This window comes from Syngnathus leptorhynchus, chromosome 6 (genome assembly GCF_054491065.1).
Source record: "Syngnathus leptorhynchus isolate UIUO chromosome 6, UIUO_Slep, whole genome shotgun sequence".
NCBI classification, from domain to species: domain Eukaryota; kingdom Metazoa; phylum Chordata; class Actinopteri; order Syngnathiformes; family Syngnathidae; genus Syngnathus; species Syngnathus leptorhynchus.
In genome coordinates, this window is record NC_141200.1 from 11,598,674 (window position 1) to 11,624,072 (window position 25,399).

The 25,399-nt window shown below is 41.7% G+C and overlaps 2 protein-coding genes across 4 annotated transcripts in view; one reads left to right on the plus strand and one right to left on the minus strand.

Annotated features, from left to right (window-relative positions):
- furinb (furin (paired basic amino acid cleaving enzyme) b) overlaps window positions 1-2,847 on the plus strand; it is a 44,361-nt gene extending 41,514 nt beyond the window's left edge. The window contains exons 17-18 of the mRNA XM_085914192.1: window positions 379-507; window positions 790-2,847. Coding sequence (XP_085770318.1) covers window positions 379-507; window positions 790-1,454 — 794 coding nt within the window. The 3' untranslated portion in view covers window positions 1,455-2,847. The remainder of the gene's footprint in view (window positions 1-378; window positions 508-789) is intronic.
- A 5,310-nt stretch (window positions 2,848-8,157) lies between these two features.
- On the minus strand, window positions 8,158-24,812 carry man2a2 (mannosidase, alpha, class 2A, member 2). 3 transcript variants are annotated; one of them, XM_085914804.1, is made up of 23 exons: window positions 24,568-24,812; window positions 22,890-23,679; window positions 20,962-21,219; window positions 20,729-20,873; window positions 19,441-19,612; window positions 19,120-19,247; window positions 18,133-18,306; window positions 17,420-17,606; window positions 16,815-16,992; window positions 16,326-16,528; window positions 15,990-16,172; window positions 15,613-15,727; window positions 14,966-15,036; window positions 14,708-14,873; window positions 13,808-14,044; window positions 13,616-13,738; window positions 13,416-13,530; window positions 13,116-13,249; window positions 12,877-13,018; window positions 12,639-12,772; window positions 11,432-11,629; window positions 10,592-10,702; window positions 8,158-10,266 (listed from the first exon to the last, which is right to left on the minus strand). In XM_085914804.1, exons 2-23 carry the CDS (start codon window positions 23,019-23,021, stop codon window positions 10,114-10,116), a joined length of 3,459 nt encoding a protein of 1,152 aa, XP_085770930.1. In that variant the 5' UTR covers window positions 23,022-23,679; window positions 24,568-24,812; the 3' UTR covers window positions 8,158-10,113. The 3 variants fall into 3 exon arrangements, with proteins under 3 accessions (XP_085770930.1, XP_085770931.1, XP_085770932.1); XM_085914805.1 differs by having other exon boundaries at window positions 22,890-23,682; XM_085914806.1 differs by lacking the exon at window positions 22,890-23,679 and having other exon boundaries at window positions 24,568-24,811.
- Window positions 24,813-25,399: the final 587 nt, after the last annotated feature.

Genomic DNA, 25,399 nt, shown 5'->3' on the forward strand with positions numbered 1-25,399 from the left:
TAGACTGAACAGCCCCTATATCGTTTTCTCAGAGCAGCTGGGCGTGACAGCAATGTGATTTTTCTGGCCTGGAACAGCTGACAGTAGCCCGTGTTATGTTCAGAATAATGGCATAGGATAATGGCTGAGTAAAGCTCCAAAATCTTATGTATGCTTTTATGTTCGCACACTCAAATCCACATCCACACTGCACAAGTCAAAACGTGAAAAAAAAAAAGTGGTATTCCTTTTCAGAATTGTCTAAAAATAGCAGTCAGTGTTCTCAATGAATTTCCATGTATAGCAGCACAATACTGCCATAATAATAATAATAAAACCACCATGTCCTCTTTTAGAAATTTAAACTTTATTTCCTGTTGGTCCGTCCATCTCTTTCAGGAGTGCTGAGTCAATTCACACTCACTCTGTGGGGCACAGGGTCCAGTGGGGTCAGCCCTTTGTCGTCGGACTTCCCTCGGCCCTCCAACAACAGCTGCAAGACGTTCGATGCCCAGCAGATCTGCATCGGTGAGTCATCGGTTGTCTTCACGTCGGGGGAACAAACAACTTATATGGGTCACATACCAAGAAAAGTCTTGAGCAAAGTAAAATTGCGCTGAAGTAGATATTGCTTTTTTTCTGATGACATTACATGTTTGCAAAGCGTACTTGCTCCATTGTGTCAGTTTAAATCGCAAACGAGCGACTGACAGCAGACAGGAAGTAATCAGCCCGAATTTAGACGAGGGCCTGATTTGGGTTTACACGTGCAAAAACAATGTTCTTGTTTTTGTCTTGCTCCTGCCACAGAATGCAGCCCAGGCTTCTCTCTCTTCCTCCAAGGCTGTGTTAAGTTGTGCCCTCCTGGTTTCACGTCGGGGCCGCAGCTCCTCAATCTCTCTCTGGAGAACTGGGTCGACTTGTCTTCGGTACAAGCCTGCCTGCCCTGTCATCCCACCTGTCTCAGCTGCTCTGCCACGGGGCCCACGGACTGTCTGTCCTGCCCTCCTCACAGTCGCCTGGTCCTCACCTCCTGCCTGCACCAGAACCAGGTGCAGCGCAAATCTCCTCTTGCCGGAGGGGAGCCCGGAGGAGAGGATCCAGAATTAGATGATGATAAAAGCGTCGGCGGGATGGCCCCACCTGATCCTCGCTCGTCTTCTCACTTTCCTGTCGTTGTGGCGATCCTCAGCTGTGCCTTTATCTTGACGGCCTTTGCCGGAGTGTTTCTCATACTGCAACTGCGCTCGCGTAGAGCCTCTTCTGGCCGGAGGACCAAACCGCCCGATAGACATGTGGGCTTTGGTTTCGGCCCGGGCCGAGGACAGAAGAGGAAGGCTCGCATATGCTACAAGGGAATTCCCACTGTGTGGGGGGATGAGGACATGACCACCTACGAGTCTGAATCAGACAGCGAGGAAGTTGACGGTCACAACGAAAGGACAGCTTTCATCAAGACGCAGAGTGTCATCTAGACGACCCCATCCCAAGATACAGGGGTCCTCGGTTTACAATGGAATTCCTCCGAATTTCTCAGAACATGTAGTTTGTTGTAGTGTTCCTAAAAATTTAAATCGATTGAAATATGAATATCTGAATAAATTCAGGGTTGTCACTCTGCTTGCATTACTCGTCTCTAGGCTTCCCCCACGTTACATATTCCAACAACGTATTGAAATTCAGATTTGATAACCAAAAACATGCACCGCCTGCGACACGCATTTGAATTTCCTCGGAAATGCACACTATTCCACACAAAATGCCTTTTTCTTGATCGTCAATTTCATTTTTTACTGTGAAAAGGGGAAAGTAAAACTTTTAACGAATGTAAAACTGTTTGATATTAAACTTTTTTCATGTAATTAAGTGCTCATTTGAACTACAATTGGCTGTTCTTAAATGTTTGAAACAGGAAAAAGAAAAACTGGAACACTGATGTGAAATAATCAACAAGGAACTGCTAGTGCCTTGTGTCGCGAGACATATTCTTTCACCACTGCACACTCTGATTTGTTCATACCTTCAAAAACATCTTTCATCTAGAAACGAGGACCCCTGTGACAGTTTCAGACCCCAACCCAACACATGATTAAATATTATTTGTACTTTGGGGAGGAAAACAAAATGGAGGCCTACTTGTCCCACCAAATGTCTTACCTATTCTGCCCACCTTTTTTTTAATAATTGTGTATTTGTTAATGTGTCACTTGCTTAATTCTGAAATCCCCTATTTATATAATGGTAAAGTAGATAAGGCAGTTAGTTCACAGGTGTCAAACTCCTGCAAACCAGATCTAGCCCTACATATCATTTTTTGTGGGCTGTGAAAGTTTGCCACAGGTTTTCCTCAATCATAAACAAGCTCATGATGATGATAAAGAACATGCGCTAGAATTGCCTGTAACAAACAGATCAAGCAGATCATCTTCGGGCTAGTAGACATAATCATAGTAATTGTAATTGAATTTTTTTGAGTAATGGAAAAAGTTTGACACCTCTACTTGAGCTTTTTGGGGTATTTTTGCAATGAGACATTATGGCGCCATAGCAAAAGATTTTGTATTTATTTATGTATTTATGTATTTATTTATTTATCTTCACGGAATTTTAAGTACTGACACATTTTGCTGTTTTTCACTCAACAACGCAGTATTTTATTGTATTTATACAATTTGAAGTGTGAAAATGTTTGTCGGGCAGCGCTTTACAGCATTCCTAGACACGCTTACGCTTTGGTCCTTCCCAAGGCAGTTTGTGCCATTTAAACAGAACAGAACAGCCACTCGGAACAAAGGCTCAGGTCCTTACATTGAGAAAGCCAGAAAATTTTCTCCATGTTTGTTGCCGATTAAAGTGCTTTACTATCAAGATATTTCTGCTTTCTTTTCCAGCCTGAAGCAATGTTGATTTATTCCCAGAACATCAGTTAAGGTGAGGACTCCTTGTAAGCAAACATTACAAGTTATTTTTCCTTCAATTGCCTTGTATAACAACCTTAATAGGACTATCGAGGCCACTGTGCAAAGAAAAAGGGTAAAAATGCATAAAAAATACCAAGTTATCGAAATCCACTCATCCATTGTATTTCTATTCGAACCCCAAACCTCAGAACAGTGTGGCAGGCATACTAACCTCTAGGCTACCCTGAAGCACTTCACATTAAAACTATTAAAAGTAAAACTTTATTCTCATTGGATCACAACCACAATGATGTTATTATTCATTTTATTTTTCATGGTCCCTCGTACATTGACGTAATCAGATTACAGTGATTGAATTCAAATGAAATCTGGTATTATTTTTATATGTTTATATTATTACTTTTTCTATTTGCCTCACAGTGGAATATATCATGGAGATCGGTTTCAGGCTGGAATAAAATGGCGTTGGTGTTTGAAAGACCACTTTGTCTTTTCTATATTCTATACACACACTTAGCATTGCTAATTGTATTTGCTCTCCAAGCAAGCAGATGGCTGTTAACATCTCCCTGGCCTCGTTTCAGATTTATCATGAAGCACCAGCACTCATTTATGCACAGCTGTTTGAGCATATTTTTGATAATCAATGTCCAGCTTAAGTTCCATGTCCTACTATGCACTTTAGCTGTACGAGTAAGACATACTAGTAGATTGACTGTGTCTTGTTAATAGTGCTACAAATAACACAGTACACAAATAAACCTTACTAGTAAACTCCTAAACTGCACCGGTGATACTACGAGACCCAATTAGTAGGCATGTGTCACAAACTAGTAGCCACCTAGAGTTGCTTGTGCAATGTGTGTAGAGGTAATATCAGAATAAGTCAATCGATCGTTCTATCTGTCGATCTATCTGTCTATCTGAATCCATCCATCCATCCATCCATCCATCCATCCATCCATCCATCCATCCATCCATCCATCTATCTATCTATCTATCTATCTATCTATCTATCTATCTATCTATCTATCTATCTATCTATCTAAATTATCAATTTGAATTTAGCCCTACACTGAAATATTTTGTTCGCGTTTGAAACGTTGATTGTTATAACGCTCCCATACTTTAACTGGAGATCTTTCAACAAAAGAACAAGCAATGAAGTTTGATTTGGTCTTACTTGTCTCATACTTTATCTCATTCAAGGTCAAATTTAAAATGTTTATTGTCTTAAGGCCTTTTCACGCTGCACTTGTTTTTCATGCTATGGATGCTGAGGGTTGCTTAGCGGCTTACCAGTCAGTATCATGGATCCTTTTCCTGCACTCTGAAATCACTTTGCCAAGACCAATCCTATTGGCCATCTGACATCACAACAACGCCGCTCCCTGAGCTAAACGTTTTGGCAAATGCCACGCTTGTGTGTCACACTGCGATGCGACACAGCATTCCGTTGTCAAGCCCTCGCATCAATTAAAAGGTTCATCAGTGGTGCGCTCTGCCCTGCTAAGTGCAGTATGAAAAGGGTAGGCCATACTTGTAGATTAAGTTTCCTTCAGAACATAGTATGACTTTGCTGCTTTCCTGTAAACATATTCATAATGGAGAAATTACACAAAGCCTTCCTTGATCAGTGAAAATGAATGATTTTACCACAGACGCTGTTGTCGCTGGCACACTAATTAAAAACTGGGGGACTGTGTTGCCCCCGGTACAGTCTTGAACAAACACTTTCTGTCCAAAAAGCTGTGAAGCTGTCTGGGAGTTTTGCATTCATTCCTCTCTATTTGTGTATAATACTACAAACTGATGAACCAGCCTTTCGTCTCATAAAGTCAAATAATCCAGAATCAAGCTCAGTACTTACGTAAACCTCCTTAAAGGAAAACAATCAATATAATGACGTATGTAATTGTATGTAATATAAACAGTCTTTTGTTCAGACAATACAAATTTTAGGTGTTACCTACATACCTGACGTATGTAATTTATATTAAATACCTAAAGTACATATGAAATATAGAAAAACAATACCTCAGCCTGACAATGTCTGAAAACATGATACTATATTGGAGTTGTGGAGATAGTAGGTACATGTAGTATAGTAAAGTAATTTTACCAATAGATGATGATGTTCCACTTTGCTCTTTCATTATTTTGTGCGGGATTACACAATTTGGGATCAGGTATGGAAATTTTAATAATGAAATCAAGGAAATTGATCAAATTAAAAAAGAAAATCCGTATACTACAACACATACAAATTAGAATTGTATGTATTTCTTTTAGTTACATCATAAATGTGTGCCTAAGGAATGCACTTGTATCTGCAACTTTGCTGCTGCTCAGATACTTCAAAAAGCATGCAATTAATAAGTTGGTTGGCAACTTTAATTTCTAAAACATTCATGAGTACATTCTTAATTTCATTTAATTAGTTTTTTTTTATACAAAACCACAATTCAGATGGTCATATAAAGTATACTTTATTTTGCATTGTGAATATTGTTTCCCATTAATAAAACAATATACAGTATATTTATCTTCTAAATTACAAGATGAATAGCTTAAGAAGCACATGGCCTATTCAGAGCATCTAAGGCTGATATTAGCATACTAATTAGCCTGTGTCCGTGGCCCTGGCTCTCTACATTATCCTCATCGGTCTGTCTCCTTGAAAACATATTTGTGAGCTCTGTGGATTTGGCAGCATCATCATCTAAAGCTTTTCTTTTTCTTATCCTAGCTTTTTCAGCCACATCTGGCTTTTTTCTGTCTATCTGTTTACTCATGGGCCACTCTTCTTCCCTAGAACCAGCACAAGCTAAATTGGACCCTACCAACTTCAATGAATGCGGGGAGGGATTGAACATGTAATGGTATCCCCCCAACTTTAAACACGGACAGGAAAGAGAACTGTGATTCAAAAGTTCTAAGACATAAATGAATGAATTTTCTTGAATTAAAAACATTTATACAACTTAATTAAGTTTTAGCCTATTAATGATAGTCCGGCCACATCTCCCCACATTGCCGCAGACCTCCGGGAAAAATCCTGGTTTTCCCAGCACGCCATTGACACCAAGTTCCTATTATCGTGGTCGGTTAGTTCGAGAAGGATGGAATGTTTTCCTGAGAAGTGAAGACAGTTGGTGGCAGCAGTTTGCTATCAAATTCAGAGTCTCTGCAAGCTCTTGGCATCCACCCTGGAGCTCCAGCTGTGCTTGCAGCCAGGTCTCAACAGCCCTGCTCCCATCATTCACTTTTTTACACGGTTATACTTGTTTTATCTTGGAGAAACAAAAAGCATTTACAGTGGTGTTGAAAATTGTTTTCCCCTTCACACAATTTATTTATTTTGCCTGTTTGTTACACTTAACTGATTTCCATTGTCAAACAAATTTAAACCCAGAAGCAGACATGAAACGAAAGTTGAAAAGTAAAAGTCTTTATTAAAGTCTCGACCTGAATTAATTGAAAGTCAATTTAAAAAAAATCTGTGCGGCTTGGCGGACCGGTATCAAGTGACACACGGACCGGTACCGGTCCGCGGCTCGGTGGTTAGGGACTAGCTGTTAGTAATGTGCATTCCAGTTCTTTTAAGTGAACTGAATCTTTATAATCAGATCACTCAAAAGATTCGTTCAAACGAATCGTTCAATAAACCGTCCAAATTGTTTTTGTTGTTGTTGTTTGTTTGTTTTGTTTTTTAATAAATTAAATAATCAAAAATCATGGTCAAAGCTTCACGGAAAGTGAAAAGTGCCACACCCGCCCTCATCCCCATTTTCTGATTGGCTGTTTGATCTGTGACGTCCTCGGACGCTTCATTAGGTACACCGCCATTTTCAGGTTTACCTAATAACAGGCCACTTCATTAGGGAATAATCCTGGTCAAAAGTTAACAAAAAGTGAAAAATGCCACACCCGCCCTCACCCCCACTTTTTGATTGGCTGGTTTCTTTGTGACGTCACTTATGGACACTACATTAGGTACACCGCCATTTTCAGGTGTTCCGCATAACAGGCCAATTCATTAGGGAAAAACCTTAAGTGAAAGTGAAAAGTGCCACACCCGCCCTCACCCCCACTTTCTGATTGGCTGTTGGGTCTGTGACGTCACTTTGACACTCTATTAGGTACAATGCCATTTTCAGGTGTTCCGCATAACAGGCCAATTCATTAGGGAAAAAGCTTAAATGAAAGTGAAAAGTGCCACACCCGCCCTCACCCCCACTTTCTGATTGGCTGTTGGATCTGTGACGTCACTCGGACACTCCATTAGGTACAACGCCATTTTCAGGTGTTCCTAATAACAGGCCAATTCATTAGGGAAAAAGCTTAAATGAAAGTGAAAAGTGCCACACCCGCCCTCACCCCCACTTTCTGATTGGCTGTTGGATCTGTGACGTCACTCGGACACTCCATTAGGTACAACGCCATTTTCAGGTGTTCCTAATAACAGGCCAATTCATTAGGGAAAAAGCTTAAATGAAAGTGAAAAGTGCCACACCCGCCCTCACCCCCACTTTCTGATTGGCTGTTGGATCTGTGACGTCATCCGGACACTATTAGGTACAAGTCATGGAGGTGCACCCCAGAGCATCACACTGCCACCACCATGTTAGACTCTAGGTTTTACATTTGATCACTTCTGCTTTGTGGAGCTCCTGCCGGAGGCAAGTGGACAGCATTTGAACTGACTCAATGCTGCCCCCTGCAGGGGGACCAGTCATTAAGCTAGTTTAGGAAAGTGACCCCATCAAAGTGCAGTTGCATGACTTTCAAATCATTAACATTGTAATTCATACACTGTTCAACATTTTAACTCATAATTTTAATTTTAATTCATAATCTAACAGAAACAGGAAGCCCAACTAGAAAGGCACTAACAGGATTCTATCATTTGTATGTAGAACTTGACTTGACAAGTTGTACCTTAAGAAGTTTTTTTCATGTTTGTGTTTTCTTCTGATCTCAATCTTCTCCATTTCTTCAACTTTGGCAACACAGTTGTTTTACAGTATTTGTTACTAATGTCCGCAGTCACAAGTAAACACTAATGAGCCACAGCAGTCATCCCAAAAGAGGATGAATGTCATCAAGACAAAAGGCCGCAACATGGGCATCGAGTGAAGGTGTCTGTTGTTAAAGCTGAGCTTTCAAATTATTTAGTTTAGGTTTACGTTTCACCGCATGTTTACTCCACCAACACTGAATACAGAAGATAGCCTGCCACCATATATTACTTCTAAACAATTTTTATTTTATTAAGACACATTTCCACAATTTCCGTGTGACATATTGTGAAAGAGCTGAGATAGAGATCGAGGGACAAAAGAGCAGGAAGTGGAATTTAAATGTGGTCACATTGAAATGTTAATAGAAGCCAGAGCAGCACATGGTGTGACAGACCTCTTAAGGGAAATGAACTAACCAAACAGTTATTTAATGCCCACTCATAAGAATGTGTGTCCACAGCTCCATGTTGAGTACAGACTCAGCCTCGGGAAAATGCAGTTCAAAATGCAAATGGAATTTTGCATGTAGCGCAGAGCGCTACGCACATCAGCCACCTACACGTTGTCACTACACTTTAACTCAGCATTGCCTCCCAATTTTGAAAAGTTGATAAAACCTTCAGCTGGCAAAAAAGGCTATTTGAATTTTCACTACAAGACATTTCTTTTAAGTACATTTTCAGACATGTCGTTTTTTTTTTTAAAACTTCGCCAATATGAATACTATATCTGAAAACAGGATTCTTAATTATTGCAAATCTCCGTAGGGTTGAACTTCAATATTTAAAGACAACAAGCCCGGGAAACTAACAGCAAAAACCTCAAGTTTGATTTCTACGGATTAGAAATGAATGGCTGAAATCGAAATCATTTTGCATTCAACTACTGAGCTGAGGCTCCAGTTACAGCATCATAAATTTTTCCTGACATACTCCATGCATACATAAATGATAGCACTGTGCAAAAAAAGAAAAAAAAAAGTCTTACGCCAGCAGTAATTTGTTGTTTAATCCAGTAGTCCCCAACCACCAGGCCGGACAGATAAATTGGTTGGGGGCATTCATAGCAGAGCATATACGTCTCAATCAGTAATACATGGGATCACCCCACCCCATCAGGAATCACAAAGACCACCACCCCCACAGTAAGCATTCAATGTTTGCCAGTCAGTAAAAAAATCTGTACTACCATAAATTGGGCCCTGGTGGAAAAATGGTAGGAGGGCACTGGTTTAGATTTCTTAATGCTATAATCACATACAGCTACAGGATGTACAGAAAGTCAGTGCACTTTCATTTTGATTGACACTCCCTTGTATTTCTCATAATACACAAGTGCACTTTGACTTTCCAAACACTGTGTGAGGCATGGCCATAATAATTCCAGCAAGATGAAAAGTTGCATTGATGCCACCATAGTGACTAAAATAAGAAAAAAAAAATCCTGTCATCTCTATCTTGATGCTTCTTTGCACCATTCTTCAGATCAGCTTCGTCCCGCTAACTGTACATGTCCCAAGTGGTGGCCCCTAATCCACGCACGCACGCACGCACGCACGGTCTAGTGTTGGTGAAGCACAACTATACACACAGCCACTCAGTTGTGACACGCCGACAAAAGGCTTGAAACAAATGTTCGCCGGCGATTTCAAGGAAGCTCTGAATGATGAGCGGCGCGCTTACGTGATCTACTTGTTACTGCACAGAGCGGAGACCCACTTGCATGTCTGAATATCCACACAGGATATTGTTGCATTGAGGCAACAAAGAAATATAAACATTGAATCGGGGAGACAAAAAAAAAACAATGATTGCAATGTGTGCCAACATCAGTGTGAGCATAGAAAATTAAAAAAATAAAAGCTCATAATAAAACAAATAAAGCTTTTGAAATTGCACTCCTGCGGCACACATTTTTTTATGAACCCCTTAACCCCACCATCTCCTCCCTCTTACTACCACTTGCACATCATTGGGATATTTACATTCAGTAGTTCAGTTCCAGGCTGAAAGCCGAGAAAGAACACATTCTTATGCAGTAGAACCCACTGCGGCTGTGTTCTCATGAGAGTTTGTGGTTCTGCACAATGCGTTCGTCACAGCCAAATCAGAGTGCCCTGTTCCGGTCCAAAGCTTCAAGGCTTCAGTTGTGGGTCCAAAGAGTCTGAGCTTGCAAGATCACGTTGGCTCCTAGTGCAGTTTGAGCTTGAAGACTGAGATCTCCATTGGATTCAGGCTGACTGTGGAATGGTTGGCCAGTGGTGGACTAGAGTACATTAGGGTCAAAGACATGGGCTGCAGCAGTTGCAGGTCCAAGTTCTTGAAGAGGCTGGAAACATTCAGCTGCACACAAGAGGACAAATGGAAAAGGCAGACATTATTACCCCGTTAAACGTTTGCTGGCAGCATATGTTTCTCACGCCTCCCTGTACATTTGCTCTTGTCCAGCAACCAACAGCCAACTAGTTCAACTCAAGAGACTTAAGACTGCGCCCTCATTCGAAAAACATTTCCTTCTGCATTTAATGCTGACAATGTCTGCGGCATTAAATGAATATGATTTTTATTTGTTGACTGATATTTAATTCTATTTATATATTTTGGGATCTTGTATGCTGGGGCAAAGGTAATTTAAGCGACAACTGGACTTTATAAGGGGGTCCCTCACCTGTCCTTGGGTGGTGGTGCAGTTGAAGCCCAAGTTTGGAACATCCAAAGCACAGTCGAGGCCAAGACGGTGAAGAATTAAAGCTGTGTATGGTGATGGAGCATTGGGGTCCTGCGCATACACACAAAAGATTCCACTTTAAAAGAAAAATAGCAATCAAACTCATAACACTGGTACTTCTCCTATTTGTCTGGAGTTGGATATAATTTTGCTCCTATGGTGTTGCGGAAACACAAAACCTGTCACCATGAAATCTTCACTAACTGCACAGAGTAAGTGTGATAACTGTGTGATAATAGGATCATTATCCAACTTCTGCAGAGCTTGCTGATTTTCTGAATCAGGTCTGTTAAAGCAGGAAAACAAAATATGCAGGATACTGGAACTCGGGGCCCAACATTGGTGACACCTGACCTCTATAGTCAGGGCTTTCCAACACCAGGGATACTTCTTTCCGTCGTTGCTTCCTGGTTTATTTGCTTCCTTCCTTGAGACAGTGTTCCTAAATAGGGAACATTCTACTTTCCTTTCTTCCCTTGGTCCCTAGTTTCTTTGCGTAGCAATAATTCCCAGTCGTCACTGCACACAACAATATAAAATCAGCCCCAATTAGGCCCATCCTAGGGCCTCAAGCCACTGCGTTCTCTTTTTATTCTTAGAAATATTTGTTTTTGGCTGTGAACCAGCAGCTTTGGTCACGTTGCCTCTGGTCTGCTAAGACGAGGAGCGCGAGTGCTCTTCTGCCAACTCTTATCAGGGTACAAACGACTGGTGCTTAAATTGAGTTACACGAGTTAAGTTGGTTCATGAAATCAAATTTAAGACAAGTGGGTTCATTACTTGGCTTTGAATGCTGCGAAGGTTTAGAAGGTGAAAGTCACAGGGGAGCATTGACTTGAGTGGTGCGAAGGTTTGCAGAGGAGGCACGCCGCGCCTTTTAGGCAGGACAGGTAGTGCCAGAACATTGTGATTCAGGATGCCGTTGGTCATGTGACCAAGCAGAGAGGGGAAGCTCATCATCATGGAGTTGTCTGTCATCTGGAGAAGGGCACAGAAAATAAGGAATGATGAGGATTAGCGTGATAGACAATAGCTTCTTGTTTCAATTTAGACACAACTATTAATTCACAGTGGCTGTGGTTGAAGTCTACTTCTAAAGTCTACACTATACCCAAAAGAATCATGAGCGGGTTTGAAGAGCTACACGGTAAAATCTACGTCCTTCATTCCCATTTGTTTGATCAAAAGTACCATTTGTTACTTTTAGCTATGAGGACCTGTGACAAAGGATAACAAGAGCAACAGAGCACAAACTAAGGGGACGATGATCAACATTGTTGCCGTGACAACATTACCTCTTCAACTCTGTCACTCAACATTTTGCGGAGGAGAGTGCGAAACAAGGAAGAGAGTTTTGCAAAGAAGCCATCAGGCTGAAGGCAACAAAAGGGAAAGAGATGGAAAACAAATGCATGAAATGTGAACCGAACAGAAAATATTATGACGATGGTATAGACAGAACAGAATTGATTACCTATTTTGAACATGGAAACAAAATAACAATCCCAATCACAATACAATGGTAATAAAATTATACATGCAGAAATAAATGAAATCTCTTGGAGGATGTTGATCAAACTTGTCCTCGAACGCGGAAGTCGAAACTTTTCTTGACGATAATATGTTCGATACACCCCCACTAAACAAGGTCTTCTAATTATTACTGATGTTCATGAAATGTGGATTAGACAGAAAAATCCACCTGCTTTAATCCATCTCAGGGGCCTGTTATATTTCCAGGGAGTGCTCAGTGCCTAAGGGCTCAGCTTGAAAATGTCATGGCTCACACATTTTCTGGGTTTGGTCATAGACACTTACTTCACCTTCGGTCTTTTTTTCAATTGAGATGTATACATAGGTAATAGCTGAACAATAATGGTGGAAAAACTTTTGTTTTTAATTGCACCAATACTTTTGTCCGTTCAGTGTACACGCAGATGTTAAAGGAGGAAAACATTTCCCCCTTATCTGCTGTCTTGAATCTTACCTTGCTTCCCATCAATCTCCTCTCCAGAAGCAATCGAAAGCGGTTGATCGTCCTCTTGTTGTCCTTTAGGCCTTGACCCAGCCCACGATTATCATCCTGCATCAGTCGGCGGTCCAAAATGACCTCCAGCTGGCCTAGAGGTAGAGTAACACGGCACATTCAAACCTTTACGACTCATACAACAATAGGAGAGTGAATGAGAAACAATTAACAAAATCAAATCAAATAAAAGGCAAACCATTCTCCAAGCTGCTGACACCCAGAGCCTGTGCCGTGTGTAGCGTAAGCCTGTGATGGCTGTCCTGGATGTAAGCCTGGCTGGGCATTGGGTAGAAGTTAGCTTGCAAGGGAAGTTTCTGGTGGCGGCGACGAAGCTGCATCTACGAGAGGAGGAGAGGTGGGTGACAGCTTCTCGACATTTTGGGATGGCTACAGAATATGCCGAGGTAATATCCAACAAAACACTATCACACTGACCTGGAAGCCATTGAGGTCTGTGTAGAAGACATCTCCGCTCTGGATGTCAGTGACCAGTCGCAGGGCCAGCTCCTTGTTGGTCTGATCTCTGATGTCCACTGTGGTGGTGATGTCCACAGAGAGACCATCCACACCTGGAAAGACATAGTGAAAAGTGAAAGGAAGAACTTTACAAACATATTTTAATGGGGTGTAAATGTCCTATTATTCGGAACACGTTGGCCCTAGTAGTTTTATAAAGTAAACAGACAACAGCTTCTGCATTTGCAATCTGAAAAGTGCCCATAACAGTTTTGTTACCTGGCACGTTGTGAATACGAATTGCCTGCTGAAAGTGTTGGTAGTTTGCCACTACTTCAGAGAAGAGCGGACCCTCAACTACACGTACAACAGGTGGCTCTTGGTGATCGTAGGGCTGAAAGCAGCAAGAAGGAAAAGGGGTTATCGTTATAGTGGCAAGAGAAGCTTTGTGGGGATTTGAACAGAAAGTGAGTCAATACCGTTGATTTTCCATCTGGCAGGAAAAGATAAGCCCCACTTTTATCCTTAGAAGGACGAGTTCCGTACAGAACAAATTGCATCTGAACCTTCATTTCCTGGGGATCTTCCTTGTGTTTGATAGTCTGCAGGTTGAGGCAGATTTAGCAAAGTGAGCATCACTGAGATCAAAGATGAGTAGTTCTGACTCAAACCTCCAGCAAGCCTGTGGTCCCAGAGAAGCCTAGTGTCAGAAACTGGCTGCTGATGTAGAAGGTCTGAGGGTCACTTTGCTGAGACCGAACAGGTAGGGGGTCCAAAGCGTGGGCAGGCAGGGCGCCTCGCGGCAGCCGGAAAAGGGTGTCCGAGCGCAGAGTCATGGGCGAGTCCGGAGAATTATACATATGGAAGACCGTGAGCGCCAGCGATTGTAGACGCACCATGAATGTAGCCTGTGAAAAGGATTGCGGTGAAATCGGGAGTAGAAATAGGTAGTGATGTTTCAATCAGTATTTTGTGCTCCCGATACCGATCGTCCATGAGTGCAATCGGCCACTACCAATCTGATACTAATCACAATGTAAAGTTTTCAATTTTAGCTCTACGACTACCATGTTTGCTTACATAAGTGATTTTTGTCGGTTCTTTTTTTCGATTAGTTACCGTATTTTTCAGACTATAAGTCGCGTTTTTTTTTCATAGTTTGGGTGGGGGGGCGACTTATACTGAGGAGCGACTTATATGTGAATTTTTTCACAAATTATAAACGAACAATAAACGAACTGCGATGTAGCAAGGGATTGCTGTACTTTGAATTTCAAATGACGTCAGCGACGCGGCGGTTGTTTACATAAAGGACAAAGATTCGATCACGGGATGACAAAGATGACGAAGGGCCCCACGTACTACCGGCATCATTAACGGCTTTGTTTGTAAGTGACACTGAGGACGAAGAGTTTGAAGGATATAATTATTTGGAGTGACACACGCCGCCACACGCCGCCACACGCCGTCACACGCCGTCACACGCCGCCACACTTTTTTGCGCAGCTAATGACAAACCAGGCCACGTGTAGGACTACAATCATTAAAATTTATGCAAAGTCATCTCTCACCTCAAACACTTCAGCAATTATTTGATTGGATGAGCTCCACTGAGCGCTCACTTGCACAGGGAGAGTCTGTCCGTCTTCAGTGAGCACCCTCACCTTGTGAGTGTTGACCAACACGGTCACGGCACATAGCCGCTCCTGCTCAAGTGGGTTAAACAGGACCAGGTATCTGACAGCAAAATGAAAAATAGCAATCAGTCTTTTGGTATTGAAGGACCTGAAGGAAAGGGGGCATCATGTTAGACATGACATGGGCCTTACCTTGGCCCTGCCGGATCCAGCTCGATTAAAGTGTGCTGCGGAAGGGAGTCCTGAGTAGCACGCCTGTCATCCTACAAAATCAAACACACACAAGACCAATATTTATCCATCAACCTAATTTTGTATCCTGTTCAGGGTCACAAGGAAGCTAGATTCTATCCAAGTTGACAATCAATTACAGAGCAGACAACCCCTGCATGCTCACATTCTCATTTCAGGGAACTTTAGCAATGAACCTACCAAATGGTTTTGGACTAGGAGGACATACCCAGAAAATAGCCACACAAGGACACAGAGAAGAGAACACCACACAGCAAGGTCGCTGTGGAACAAAACACTAAGTGCCCCATTTTGCCTCGTGTAAAGCGCAGTCTAACTGTGCGCCGTTTTTTTTTTTCCATTTGGTATGTCGCCAGACAAGCATGGGTACAAAAAGGAGCTGAAATTGACTTAATGGGACTAGTGCAGGAGATTATCAAATAAAAAAACAGGCCTCCAGAGGCGCAATGTGGTCAACCAAATTTGCCCCATGAAAATAAATATGCACCCATTTTTACACTGAGCACATGTTTCCAGGTCAGTAAAAGCCTACTGTATGTAAATTGTTTAGTGCTCTCTTAGGAATCCCCTCCAGTGTTTGTTCTTACCGTCTCTAGGAAAGGCTCTGTTTGGTAAAAGCGATAGAATTCTTTGTTCTTCATTATTAGGAAATGTGCAGCATTGATGATAACTCTCTTCAAACCGATGAGTGAGCGTAGTAATCTATGGATGACAGGAGACAATCATAACGCAATTCAACAGCAGATGTCGTGTTATTGTTCGACTGGGTATCAAACCTGTAAGACAAGGTGGAGGCTTAAATGATCCTTTTCATACAAAAAAATATTTAACCTTTATTAATCCAGATAAGGCAATTGAGAAAAGATTTTCATTTACAAAGCCAGCCTGGCAAAATGTTTCTCTTATTTTCATCTCTTGAGCGAACTCATCTCATCTTAATTTATCTATCACGGTCATTTCCTACCTGGTGCCATAGTCGACGACAACATTCTCTTTCGCAGTACCAGTGATGCCATCATGATGCTGGAAAAGGCCCACAGAGCGCCTGGCATCAACGAGCAGGGCGTAATCTGAGACCGGATAGCGTCCTTCCATGCCCAGGTGTCGGGCGTTGGCGACCGCTAAGCTGTAAAGTATCTCAGCTCCCCTGAAACATGCATAACATTTGGGATTATTATGAGAAGCTATATGAGAGAGACTTAATGCCATGCCAAGAAGAACAATGTTCCCTGTTGAACAGTTAACACACACAAAGCACAGTTTGCAAAGTAAGACTGATGAGAGAATGGAATGACCAAACCTGAGGTGTGACTCGATGACACGATCCAAGCTCTTATAAAAGGGCCGAGATGTAAAGTAGCCAGTCCAATAGTGGTCTTCTCGGTCTGCATAGGCAAAGAAATCCCCACTGAGAACGGGGAAGTCTGTAGGTCGGGATCCTTGAACCAATCCATAGGATTTATACAAAGCATTGAAGTAGTCAGTGAGAGTTCCAAACTGAGCCTGGAGGTATAAGCAGAGATGCGGGAAAAATTTCAGAAAATCCATTACTAAAACCAAAACGCAGAACAGAACAAAAAGATACTGAAAAAGATACTAAGACCTTCTGGGCTTTGAATTCAACACTGATCCATGACATGTCTTTTGTTGCCTCAGCAACTTAAATATGATTCATTACCATATAAAAGTTTGTCCTGTCCACCCAAATACTCACTACAATCTAGTGAGCATGGAAAACAGTAACCAAAATTGAATAGCGATTGTGACAGTTGCCAAATTCCTTTCTCACCTTGACATGCATCTCAGGGTGAGAATTCATGTAATCAAAGAGCTTCTGATAGTTGGTATACTGCTGGTCCCACTCCAAAGCCTTGTCGTAGCGAAAGTCATCCCCCAGAGGGATGAGAAGCACCTTGCTACGGTAAAGTTTGGACTTCTTGCGGTACTGATCCAGGAGGAGTTGTGCCCTGAATTGATGTAGACAGCATGTGCAGTCTTTAATACCAGCTTTCTAAGAAAATTACTACAACATTGGAAATAGCAGGTTCACTATAGGTGCGAGCCATTTGCCATTAGTCAGTAAAATGTGCAGTCAGATGTTATTTATGGTTGTTAAAAGTCGGTTTTGGATAACCTTCCTCCCTGTATCCCCTCTCTCTGATGTTTGTTCATGGCTTAAGTTCAGTCTTGGAAAACGTGCATCCCTCACTGCTAACTGCAATTGTGGGTACAGTTTTCAGAAGTCTATTTTTAGGTCATTATCATATGAATTTGATTCAGACTAAATAGTCCTGTTCAACTAAATTTGTGAAAGCAACCTTTACTGCTGAAAATGGTACAATAAATAAAAATCAATCGGGTATCCCTTTAAGATTTCGCAGCAGTATAACGCACCTTTCTGCTACATTTGCTTCGACCACAGTTTTTGGTGGCACTTTCCATGGACAGTTGATACGGCCACCTGGTAGCCTCTTGAAGTCAAATTGGCAGCAGATCTTTGGGTCAGGCCCACATGTATGAGGCACATCATAGCTGTAGAAGGGCATCATGTGGCATAAAATGTCTGTACTGGAACCAGTGTCTGGAAAGGTAATACAAGTAAGCATTCAAATATCTTGGATTGAGAACATGCAACCATCCATCCATCCTTCCATCCATCCGTCCGTCCGTCATTTGTACCGATTGTTCACCACCATGCCGCCCATTGAAAACATGCATCTTGAAGCAAAAGGAACTGCTTTTAGAATAAACAGTACACAGAAAAATGCTGAGGGGGACTTCAAATGTTTAACAAGTTGAAGAAAATTTACCTTAACATTTAATCATGAACAAATTATTAGTAGCAACACAAATAATTACTCATGTAATTTTACAAATGTAAACATCAATAGGTGAAGAACGAGAATCCTCAATAGGCTTTCCATGTATTTGTTATGGAGGAGTTTAGAAGCGTGGGAAGCACTCGTTCCATTGTTTTTAGAAAATTCTCCAAGATGGCGGCCACTTGTCACATTACTATTATTGGAGTGAACAATGACAGTTTAACTCCCTGGGTTTGTATTACATTGTATATCCTTACAACATATCTTTTTCTGTGCTTAACTCACCCCAGGGCTGCCGCCACATAAACTCCAGGTTGCGTGTGGCAGCAAAATGCTTTTTGACTGAGTAGTGGACCCTCTGGATGAGCATGTTGGTCAGGTTGGCTCTCTTCAGCACATAGGCCATAGTAGAGCTGTGCCCAAAAGGGTCTATTGCCCATCCACTGTGGGGGGTTGCCCCTGAAATAGAACAAAAAGTTAAAATAACGTTTCATATTCACAGTACAGAGAGAAAAAAGTTATAAACCGTTGGTTTATATAACTGGTTTTGCTTCCATTAGCAGCAATATCCTCCCCCCAGACGTTTCCTGTAGTTGCAAATCAGATGAGGATGGATTTCAGCTAATTCCTCAACAAAACTGTCACACTAAGTAACACTCTTGAGATGTTGAGATGTCTGGTGTCAGTAGATCTATTGAGGTCAAGCTACAAAGATCAGTCGGATAGACTTGGTGGATTTTTTTTTTTTTTACACATTTGGAAACACACACAGTAAGTATGAAAAAGTCTTGGTGTTCATAAATCCACAGTATTGTAATGAACATTCCACAAGTGGACATTTCTTGACAATGTCTCCTGAGTCCCAAGACCTCCACATCATGTTTGTTCGCATCAAACGTCAAAGTCAACAAATCACTGGAGCCTGCGCGTTTTGCTGTGGTGAAGGTCTACTTAATCTCAGCAAAGTACATAACTCTTCATAAGGAGACTTACGTTGTCACCCGAGAAGTCGCTACGGACAATTTATTGTGTATTCAAACCTTCATTGCTCTGGCCGGGCATCCCTAATTTATATATTGTTTCATCCTACATCACCTGCTGAGTGAGAGGCTTAACAAACTGAACATGGCCTTACAAGATTTCATGATGGGACAGTGACAAGGTTAGAAACATTTTAACTTTGGTCTCACGACATTATAACACATTATAATACAAGAATAATAATACAATACATTAACCATCACAGCGTAACATGGAAGGTTTCTGATGCACCTATGTTTCTCTCCAGCCACTGATGTCCCTCAATAAGTTGGTCTATCATGGCGAAGTAATGAACGTTGGCTTCGTCCGTCATCACCCAGCCTCCTGTGACAATCTCGAGCTGTCCTTCGAGGATGAGTCTGTTGAACAGAGAGATTTATAAAAAGAATCCTGCCCAAACATGCAAGAATCACATGATCCAGATAGGAAGTTATTTTCACACTCTGCCAGTGCGTCATTGCTTTTAAGCCATCTGGGTTAGTTTTTTTGTTTTGTTTTGTTTTGTTTTTTTGCTAGTGGAATTAAAAAAAAAAATATGGAGCACCGACTCACTTGCGTGCAGCCTCCTGCTTTTGTGCATCAGCACCCTCCCACCACTTGGAGAAGAAGGAAATCTCAGACCAGATGAACTTTCTGCGAGGATCTTCAGCCAGCTTCACCACCATGTTGTTTAAAATATGTTGTGTCTGGTCTGTGAAGTACTTATCAAACGTCTTAACCCAACCTAACAAGAAGATAGATTTCTGTTACCACCACCACCACCACCAAAAAATAAATAAAAACGTAGGCCAACAGTCAGGGGAAAGGGCAGCAACTGATTTATAAGTCAATCTATTTTGTCCACAGAGTTAATTGGCAGTCACACGTTCCATGCACTCTTTAGTTCCATACATGGCAAAGAAATACAATTTAGAAATATCTGGTAACAAGTTGACTGACAACTTAAGAAAAAACATGCGTGGCAAGTACGTATCTTTTTTTTTTTTTTCTTCAACTGTAACTTCTCCGCCCCCAACAGCTCCTGCTTTACATTGCTTGCGCCACAATAAATGCATGAGTTTAAAGATAAGAGACAGAACATATGAAGAAATAAACCAAAATTTGGGGGGCAAATCTGCTCTTAACGCAACTCAAACAGAACAATCATTTTTACAGACAAATAGTCTGATTGTGTGGACGGGAACTAAGTGAGCAGACTCTTTCAAACTTTGCCTATTATGTGGCACCTCTAATGCAATATTGCAAGTATTCATACTCCACACACACTGGTGAAAAATGTCCATAAAATAAAATGCCCCAAATGGTTCAGCTGGCTTTTAAGAGAAATAACCTGAAATTGTATGAAGGGACACAGTCACACCTAAAAAAAATGCCCAGACTTGCCACCACAACTCTTCCAAAGCTAAGTTGCATTTACCTAGAGTCATACCTGCTTTTAAGACAAACTGTTGTATGACAGAATGTGACAAATTTCCACATTGACCAAACGGTCCCTCCCAGAGGTGCTCTGATGTTGATTTACTGCCCATGGACTGAATTATTCTTAGGGACTCCTGATAATTAACGACCCAAAAATGACTATTATCATGATCTTAATTTGTAACATTAGACATTCCATATAACGGAATGAGAGTACAGTACACCTTTTTTCACAAATTCTTGATATTCTGGATAAGATTTTTGTGTTTGATCTTTGATTTTTGCCTTATCTATACAAATATTTGTAATTTCATGTGAACACGTGTATACAATATCTGTATCAAATGTGGATGCTTTTTTTTTTTTAGGTTATTCTCAAGAAAATGTATTAATTTAATGCAGGCGTGCTTGAGGTGATTACCTGGATCATTATGAGAGTGTGGGACCACAAACACTTGCAGAGGTTCTTTGTCCCACTCCTCAGGATCGTAAGTTATGTCAAATCCCTGTTTCCACACACCACCATCCGGGTTGTCAAACTTTAGTAGGGAGTATACATCCAACATCTGAAAATAAATACGTAATATACAGACAAACAAAATCAGATTTGACTGAATCAAGTGACATGTTTGTTCTAAATTGTAGGACGCTAACCTGAACGTCTGCCTGACTGTGACTGTCTGCAGCCAACTGACAGTCCTGGGGCTTGACAGCGAGGAAAGAGGGGCGCCCGTCAAAGGGAAGGACCCAGGAGCCATTGGCACTCCTAAAGGGCAGGTGGCCACTGGGAGACACTGCTCCTGTGTCTGTGAGCTCCATCACAGAGTCTTTTATGTGACTAATGATTTGATGGTTTTCCTCGAGCAGCTGCTCCAACTGCTCTATCCGGTTCTGCAGGACTGAAATTTGGCTCTATAACATACAAAGAACAAGTCAACATGAGGGCACTTGAATTTAATGGAACAACCATATTCATGTCCACTGAAATGTTAACTCAAACAATTGGAATTTCAACCAGAATGTCCTGAAAGAAAATGTGCCTAAACCATCAAACAAAACTTTGAATTTGGGGATTTCATCATGTACTGTCCATAATATAATTAAAAGATTCTGAGGATCGGGAGACATCTGCACAGAAAGGCCAAAAAACAATGCCTGAATTTCCTAACCTCACCAAGCCCACGTTCTCGGCAGCTGCGCCTATGCACGACATGGAGCACCACTTCATCATTGCTCGTGGGCGGCGCCTGGACTCAGCCAAGCTTGCGATCGCTGAAGAAGTCTTTGCCACCATGCACTCACCAACTGCCCCGGTCGCCCTCACAACAGACCTTGCAGTGGTAGCCACCTGTGAGCAGTTAGTTGGCGGGGGCCGGGCAAACACTGGCCTTCTTCAGCAGGCAGCTCCGTGACGAGAAGTAGTAGAGCACCTTTGACAAAGAGCTCCCTTAACCTTTCCTCGCCACCAGACACTTCCGGTTCCACTTAGAGTGCCATCAGTTCAGTGCTTTTGTGGACCACAAGCTGCTGACATTTGCCATGGCCAAGACCTTGAAGCCATGGTTGGGACGGCACCAACATCAGCTTGCTGCCATATCCGAGTTCATGGTTGGCTACGTTGCTGATGGCTTCGCCCAGGCAATAGCGGGAGCCGTTTTCCTGGCACGCTATGTCGTCATGGCCGCCGACTTTGTCATCCAAGCCTACTATATGGCACACAACAACACTGCGGCTGTAGGACATTATAATTGTTCCTCTTCAGTCTTTGGACCCACCACTGGCCCCTGACCCCCACCCCATTTTGTCCGTGCATCTGCAGATTTTTTTCGGGGAGAAGCAAAACAAAAATACCAGGTTCCCACCTGTAATAATTTGGTGGAAACGTGGACTTGAATTCTCTTTGACTTTCATTTGAATCCCGCTTGAAGCGGATCTTTGGGGTGTTTGTGGCGGCTACATAGATTCATTACAAAAATCTGAATTGAGCATAAAGACCTGCGGCGTGAATACAGCCAAATAGACACAATTTGTCTTCGTCTCCTCATCGTGACATATCCCCACAACATAACATATTCAAGCAGCAGCTAACGCTATGTAATTCGGTTACCCATTCATTTTGTAAATCACTCATCCATAACAAAACCCATGAAAAAGATGGCTGTCACAGGTGCTGTAACAGTACTTAAAAATAATGCATCCTTTCTTCTGTTAGAAACTTAAATAATACAGTATAAAGACACTAACTAAATTGAAAACAATCACTGATACTTATTTGAAGAATATACGGATAGAGCCAGTGCAGGTTCTGGTAGGGGGACCACAACACGGCTCATGGTGGCTCCTAGATGTTTTTTAAAACCTTAGCTCTGCTAAATGGTGATAATTGACAATATTTCTTATTTACAGTTACAAATGACAAAACAATGTATTATTTGACACTTTGAATGTTCCACTGTATTTTCTGCCCAATATCAATGTGCAAAAGGCCAATTTAGCAATCATTCCCAAAGAGATTGACGAAATGAAATGTACTACATATCATGCAACAAAATCCAAAGATAGTCGTGTCCATTTATTCTTACCCGTGGAAAGTTTCCACCATTTTGTCGCCTTGCAGGGTCATGCTGGACGCGGTCCAACATGAGATAAAGTGAGAACACAGCCACACAGAAGATGGCCCCTCCACACACTGTCACCTGTTTCCTCAGTTTCATTTTCTACAGGCTCTTCTACAGATTCTATAGGAAGCACAGCTGCTTTTTCAAGCAACACAGAAAATGGGGCTCAAAATAAAAAACACCCCTTCATTGGGCAAAAAAAAAAAAAAAAAAAAATTCCCAAGGGTTTAGTTCCTCACAAATGTGTCCTCCAGCCTCCATTCATGATACTGGCGACTACACAGAAGTGGGCAGTGGCTGCAGTGGATGTGAATTAAGTGAATAAATCAGCAATAGCTGGCAAGAAGTCCATCAGCTCTGGCCAGGCCACAGCCACCGGTGGGCTGCTTTAAAATAGTCCTTGTGCTCAATCATCCAAATCTGAGACAGCAGGAATGGAGAAAACAAGCTCAAAACAGATGGAAGCGGTCCAACAGGAAGTTTAGTGTCTCTGCTACATCAGGTGACTCCCACTTATTGGTCCAGTCCCCACTGCAGCAGCAGCTCATCGGTCAGTTTCAGTTTTCTTCACTCTCCTTCCAGTGCCTTAACAAGTCTGCACACTTGTCTATTTCAAAGCTGATTCTGGTTCTGCAAAAACAGCTCCAGGCATTCCAGAGAGAAAAAAAAAGTTGTCTTCACAATGCTGTCATCAAATTGAAAATAGCAGGAAATCAGTAGTTGATCACAGTGGCCAAGAAGAAATCTTCCTTAACTGCTGAAACAATAATGAAGAAGAAAAAAAGATTAACGGTGCGTGCAACATTTTGTAATCAGGCTATTAAAATTAACATGCTCCATTGAGTACACGTGACAGGAACAGAGTGGTGAGAAAATGCAATACATGATAAAATGAAAGGGGAAAACGGTAAGGAAGCAGATGGTGGGGGGGTGGACTTCCTCTAAGCTCTAACGGATCTTCCCGGTTCAGCACAGTGTGCAATCCAACCAGACTAATCGGCTCACTTCTAGGGAGCTGACTATTAGAAAATGATCAAACTATCATCTTGATATGATATGTCCAGACCACCAAATGTCATCTCATCTCCCCAAAGGCAGACGAAGTACAATCACGTACGTAGTATTTGCTCAGTTTGAGCAATGCGCCCACTGGCTTGTGTAAACAATGACAACCCCACCAAACAACTCTATTTTATTGACAAAGGGCTGCAACTCTGTTAAGATTTAACTTTGATGAGTTTTAGACAAGAAAGCACGTCGATGAAATGGAAACGCAAACGTTTGATTCCCAATTGCACATGCAGCTGCTGAACGAACATGTAAGCAACATAAATGTGTCATAAAAGTCGCCAATATACTGCAATGGAACAAGCTAGCGCTCACTACCGAGGTATACAATCGAAATTACCTAGTACGCTTTACTTACTAGCATGAAGAGATTCTAAATGCATGTCACAATATTTAACTCATCAATGTGTTTGCCACGACAAGTGTTGGCTTGTGGCTTACGTGTAATAAGCCTTACCCGAGTGAAGTACAGCTAACCTATTAGTTTTCGTCTAACCCCGTGCAAAAGAAATTCTCGTGACTTGTAAATAAAATAGAGGATTCTGACGTTTAAAATTTGAAATTCTGACGTTACCTGTCAATGGGGCAAGTGGACCGTAAGCGAGGAGCGCCCCTTGTGTTTACGTATGCGCCTCAGGCTACATACAAGTCACAGCAAGGCTGACCGCTAACCAACGATAGTTGACAACTAGCGTGAGCAGCTGGCTAGCCAGCTAGCTTGCGTCGTTAGCTGCTGCAAAAGCTTGAAGGAGGAGAGTAAGATGATTGGTCGACAGCTTGGGTAGCTTGCGGTCAGCAAACAACCCCTTCCTTCCTTTCTGTGGACTCATCTGAAAGCCACGTTGGTCTAATAACTAATCATTAAACCATGATATGATGTACAATTTAAACATGACTTTGATCAACACCCAAAATTGGAAAACAGTTTGATTTCTATTTATTTGTTTATCTCTAAATACTAAATGTCATCAAGAGCACATGGTTTGTTTGTGAGATGTCTTTGGAGACCTATTCACCATTTGTCAAAATAAAAATCGAATTTTCATCTTGTCTATTTTTAGCTGCTTTTTGTCTATATATTGTTTACATTCGTACATCAGATAAGAAGTTACACGCTTTTTCCCCAAGGAATACTTTTACTAATTGAATTATGTTATTTTAATAGCGTGGGTTACAAAGGTTTCTGAAATTTGCATGTTCTGTCCATGCTTGGGTTTTCCTTCTGCCCATGCTTGTTTTTTTTTGTTTTTGTTTTGTTTCATTCTCTACACAGGTTAGGTTCATTGAAGACTTTATTTGTGTGAATGGTGGTAGACTATGTGCCCTGCGATAGGCTGGCGACTAGTTCAGGGTGTACCTCATTCGCCAAATCCCAAGGATAAGCTCTATAGAAATTCGTTTTCTAA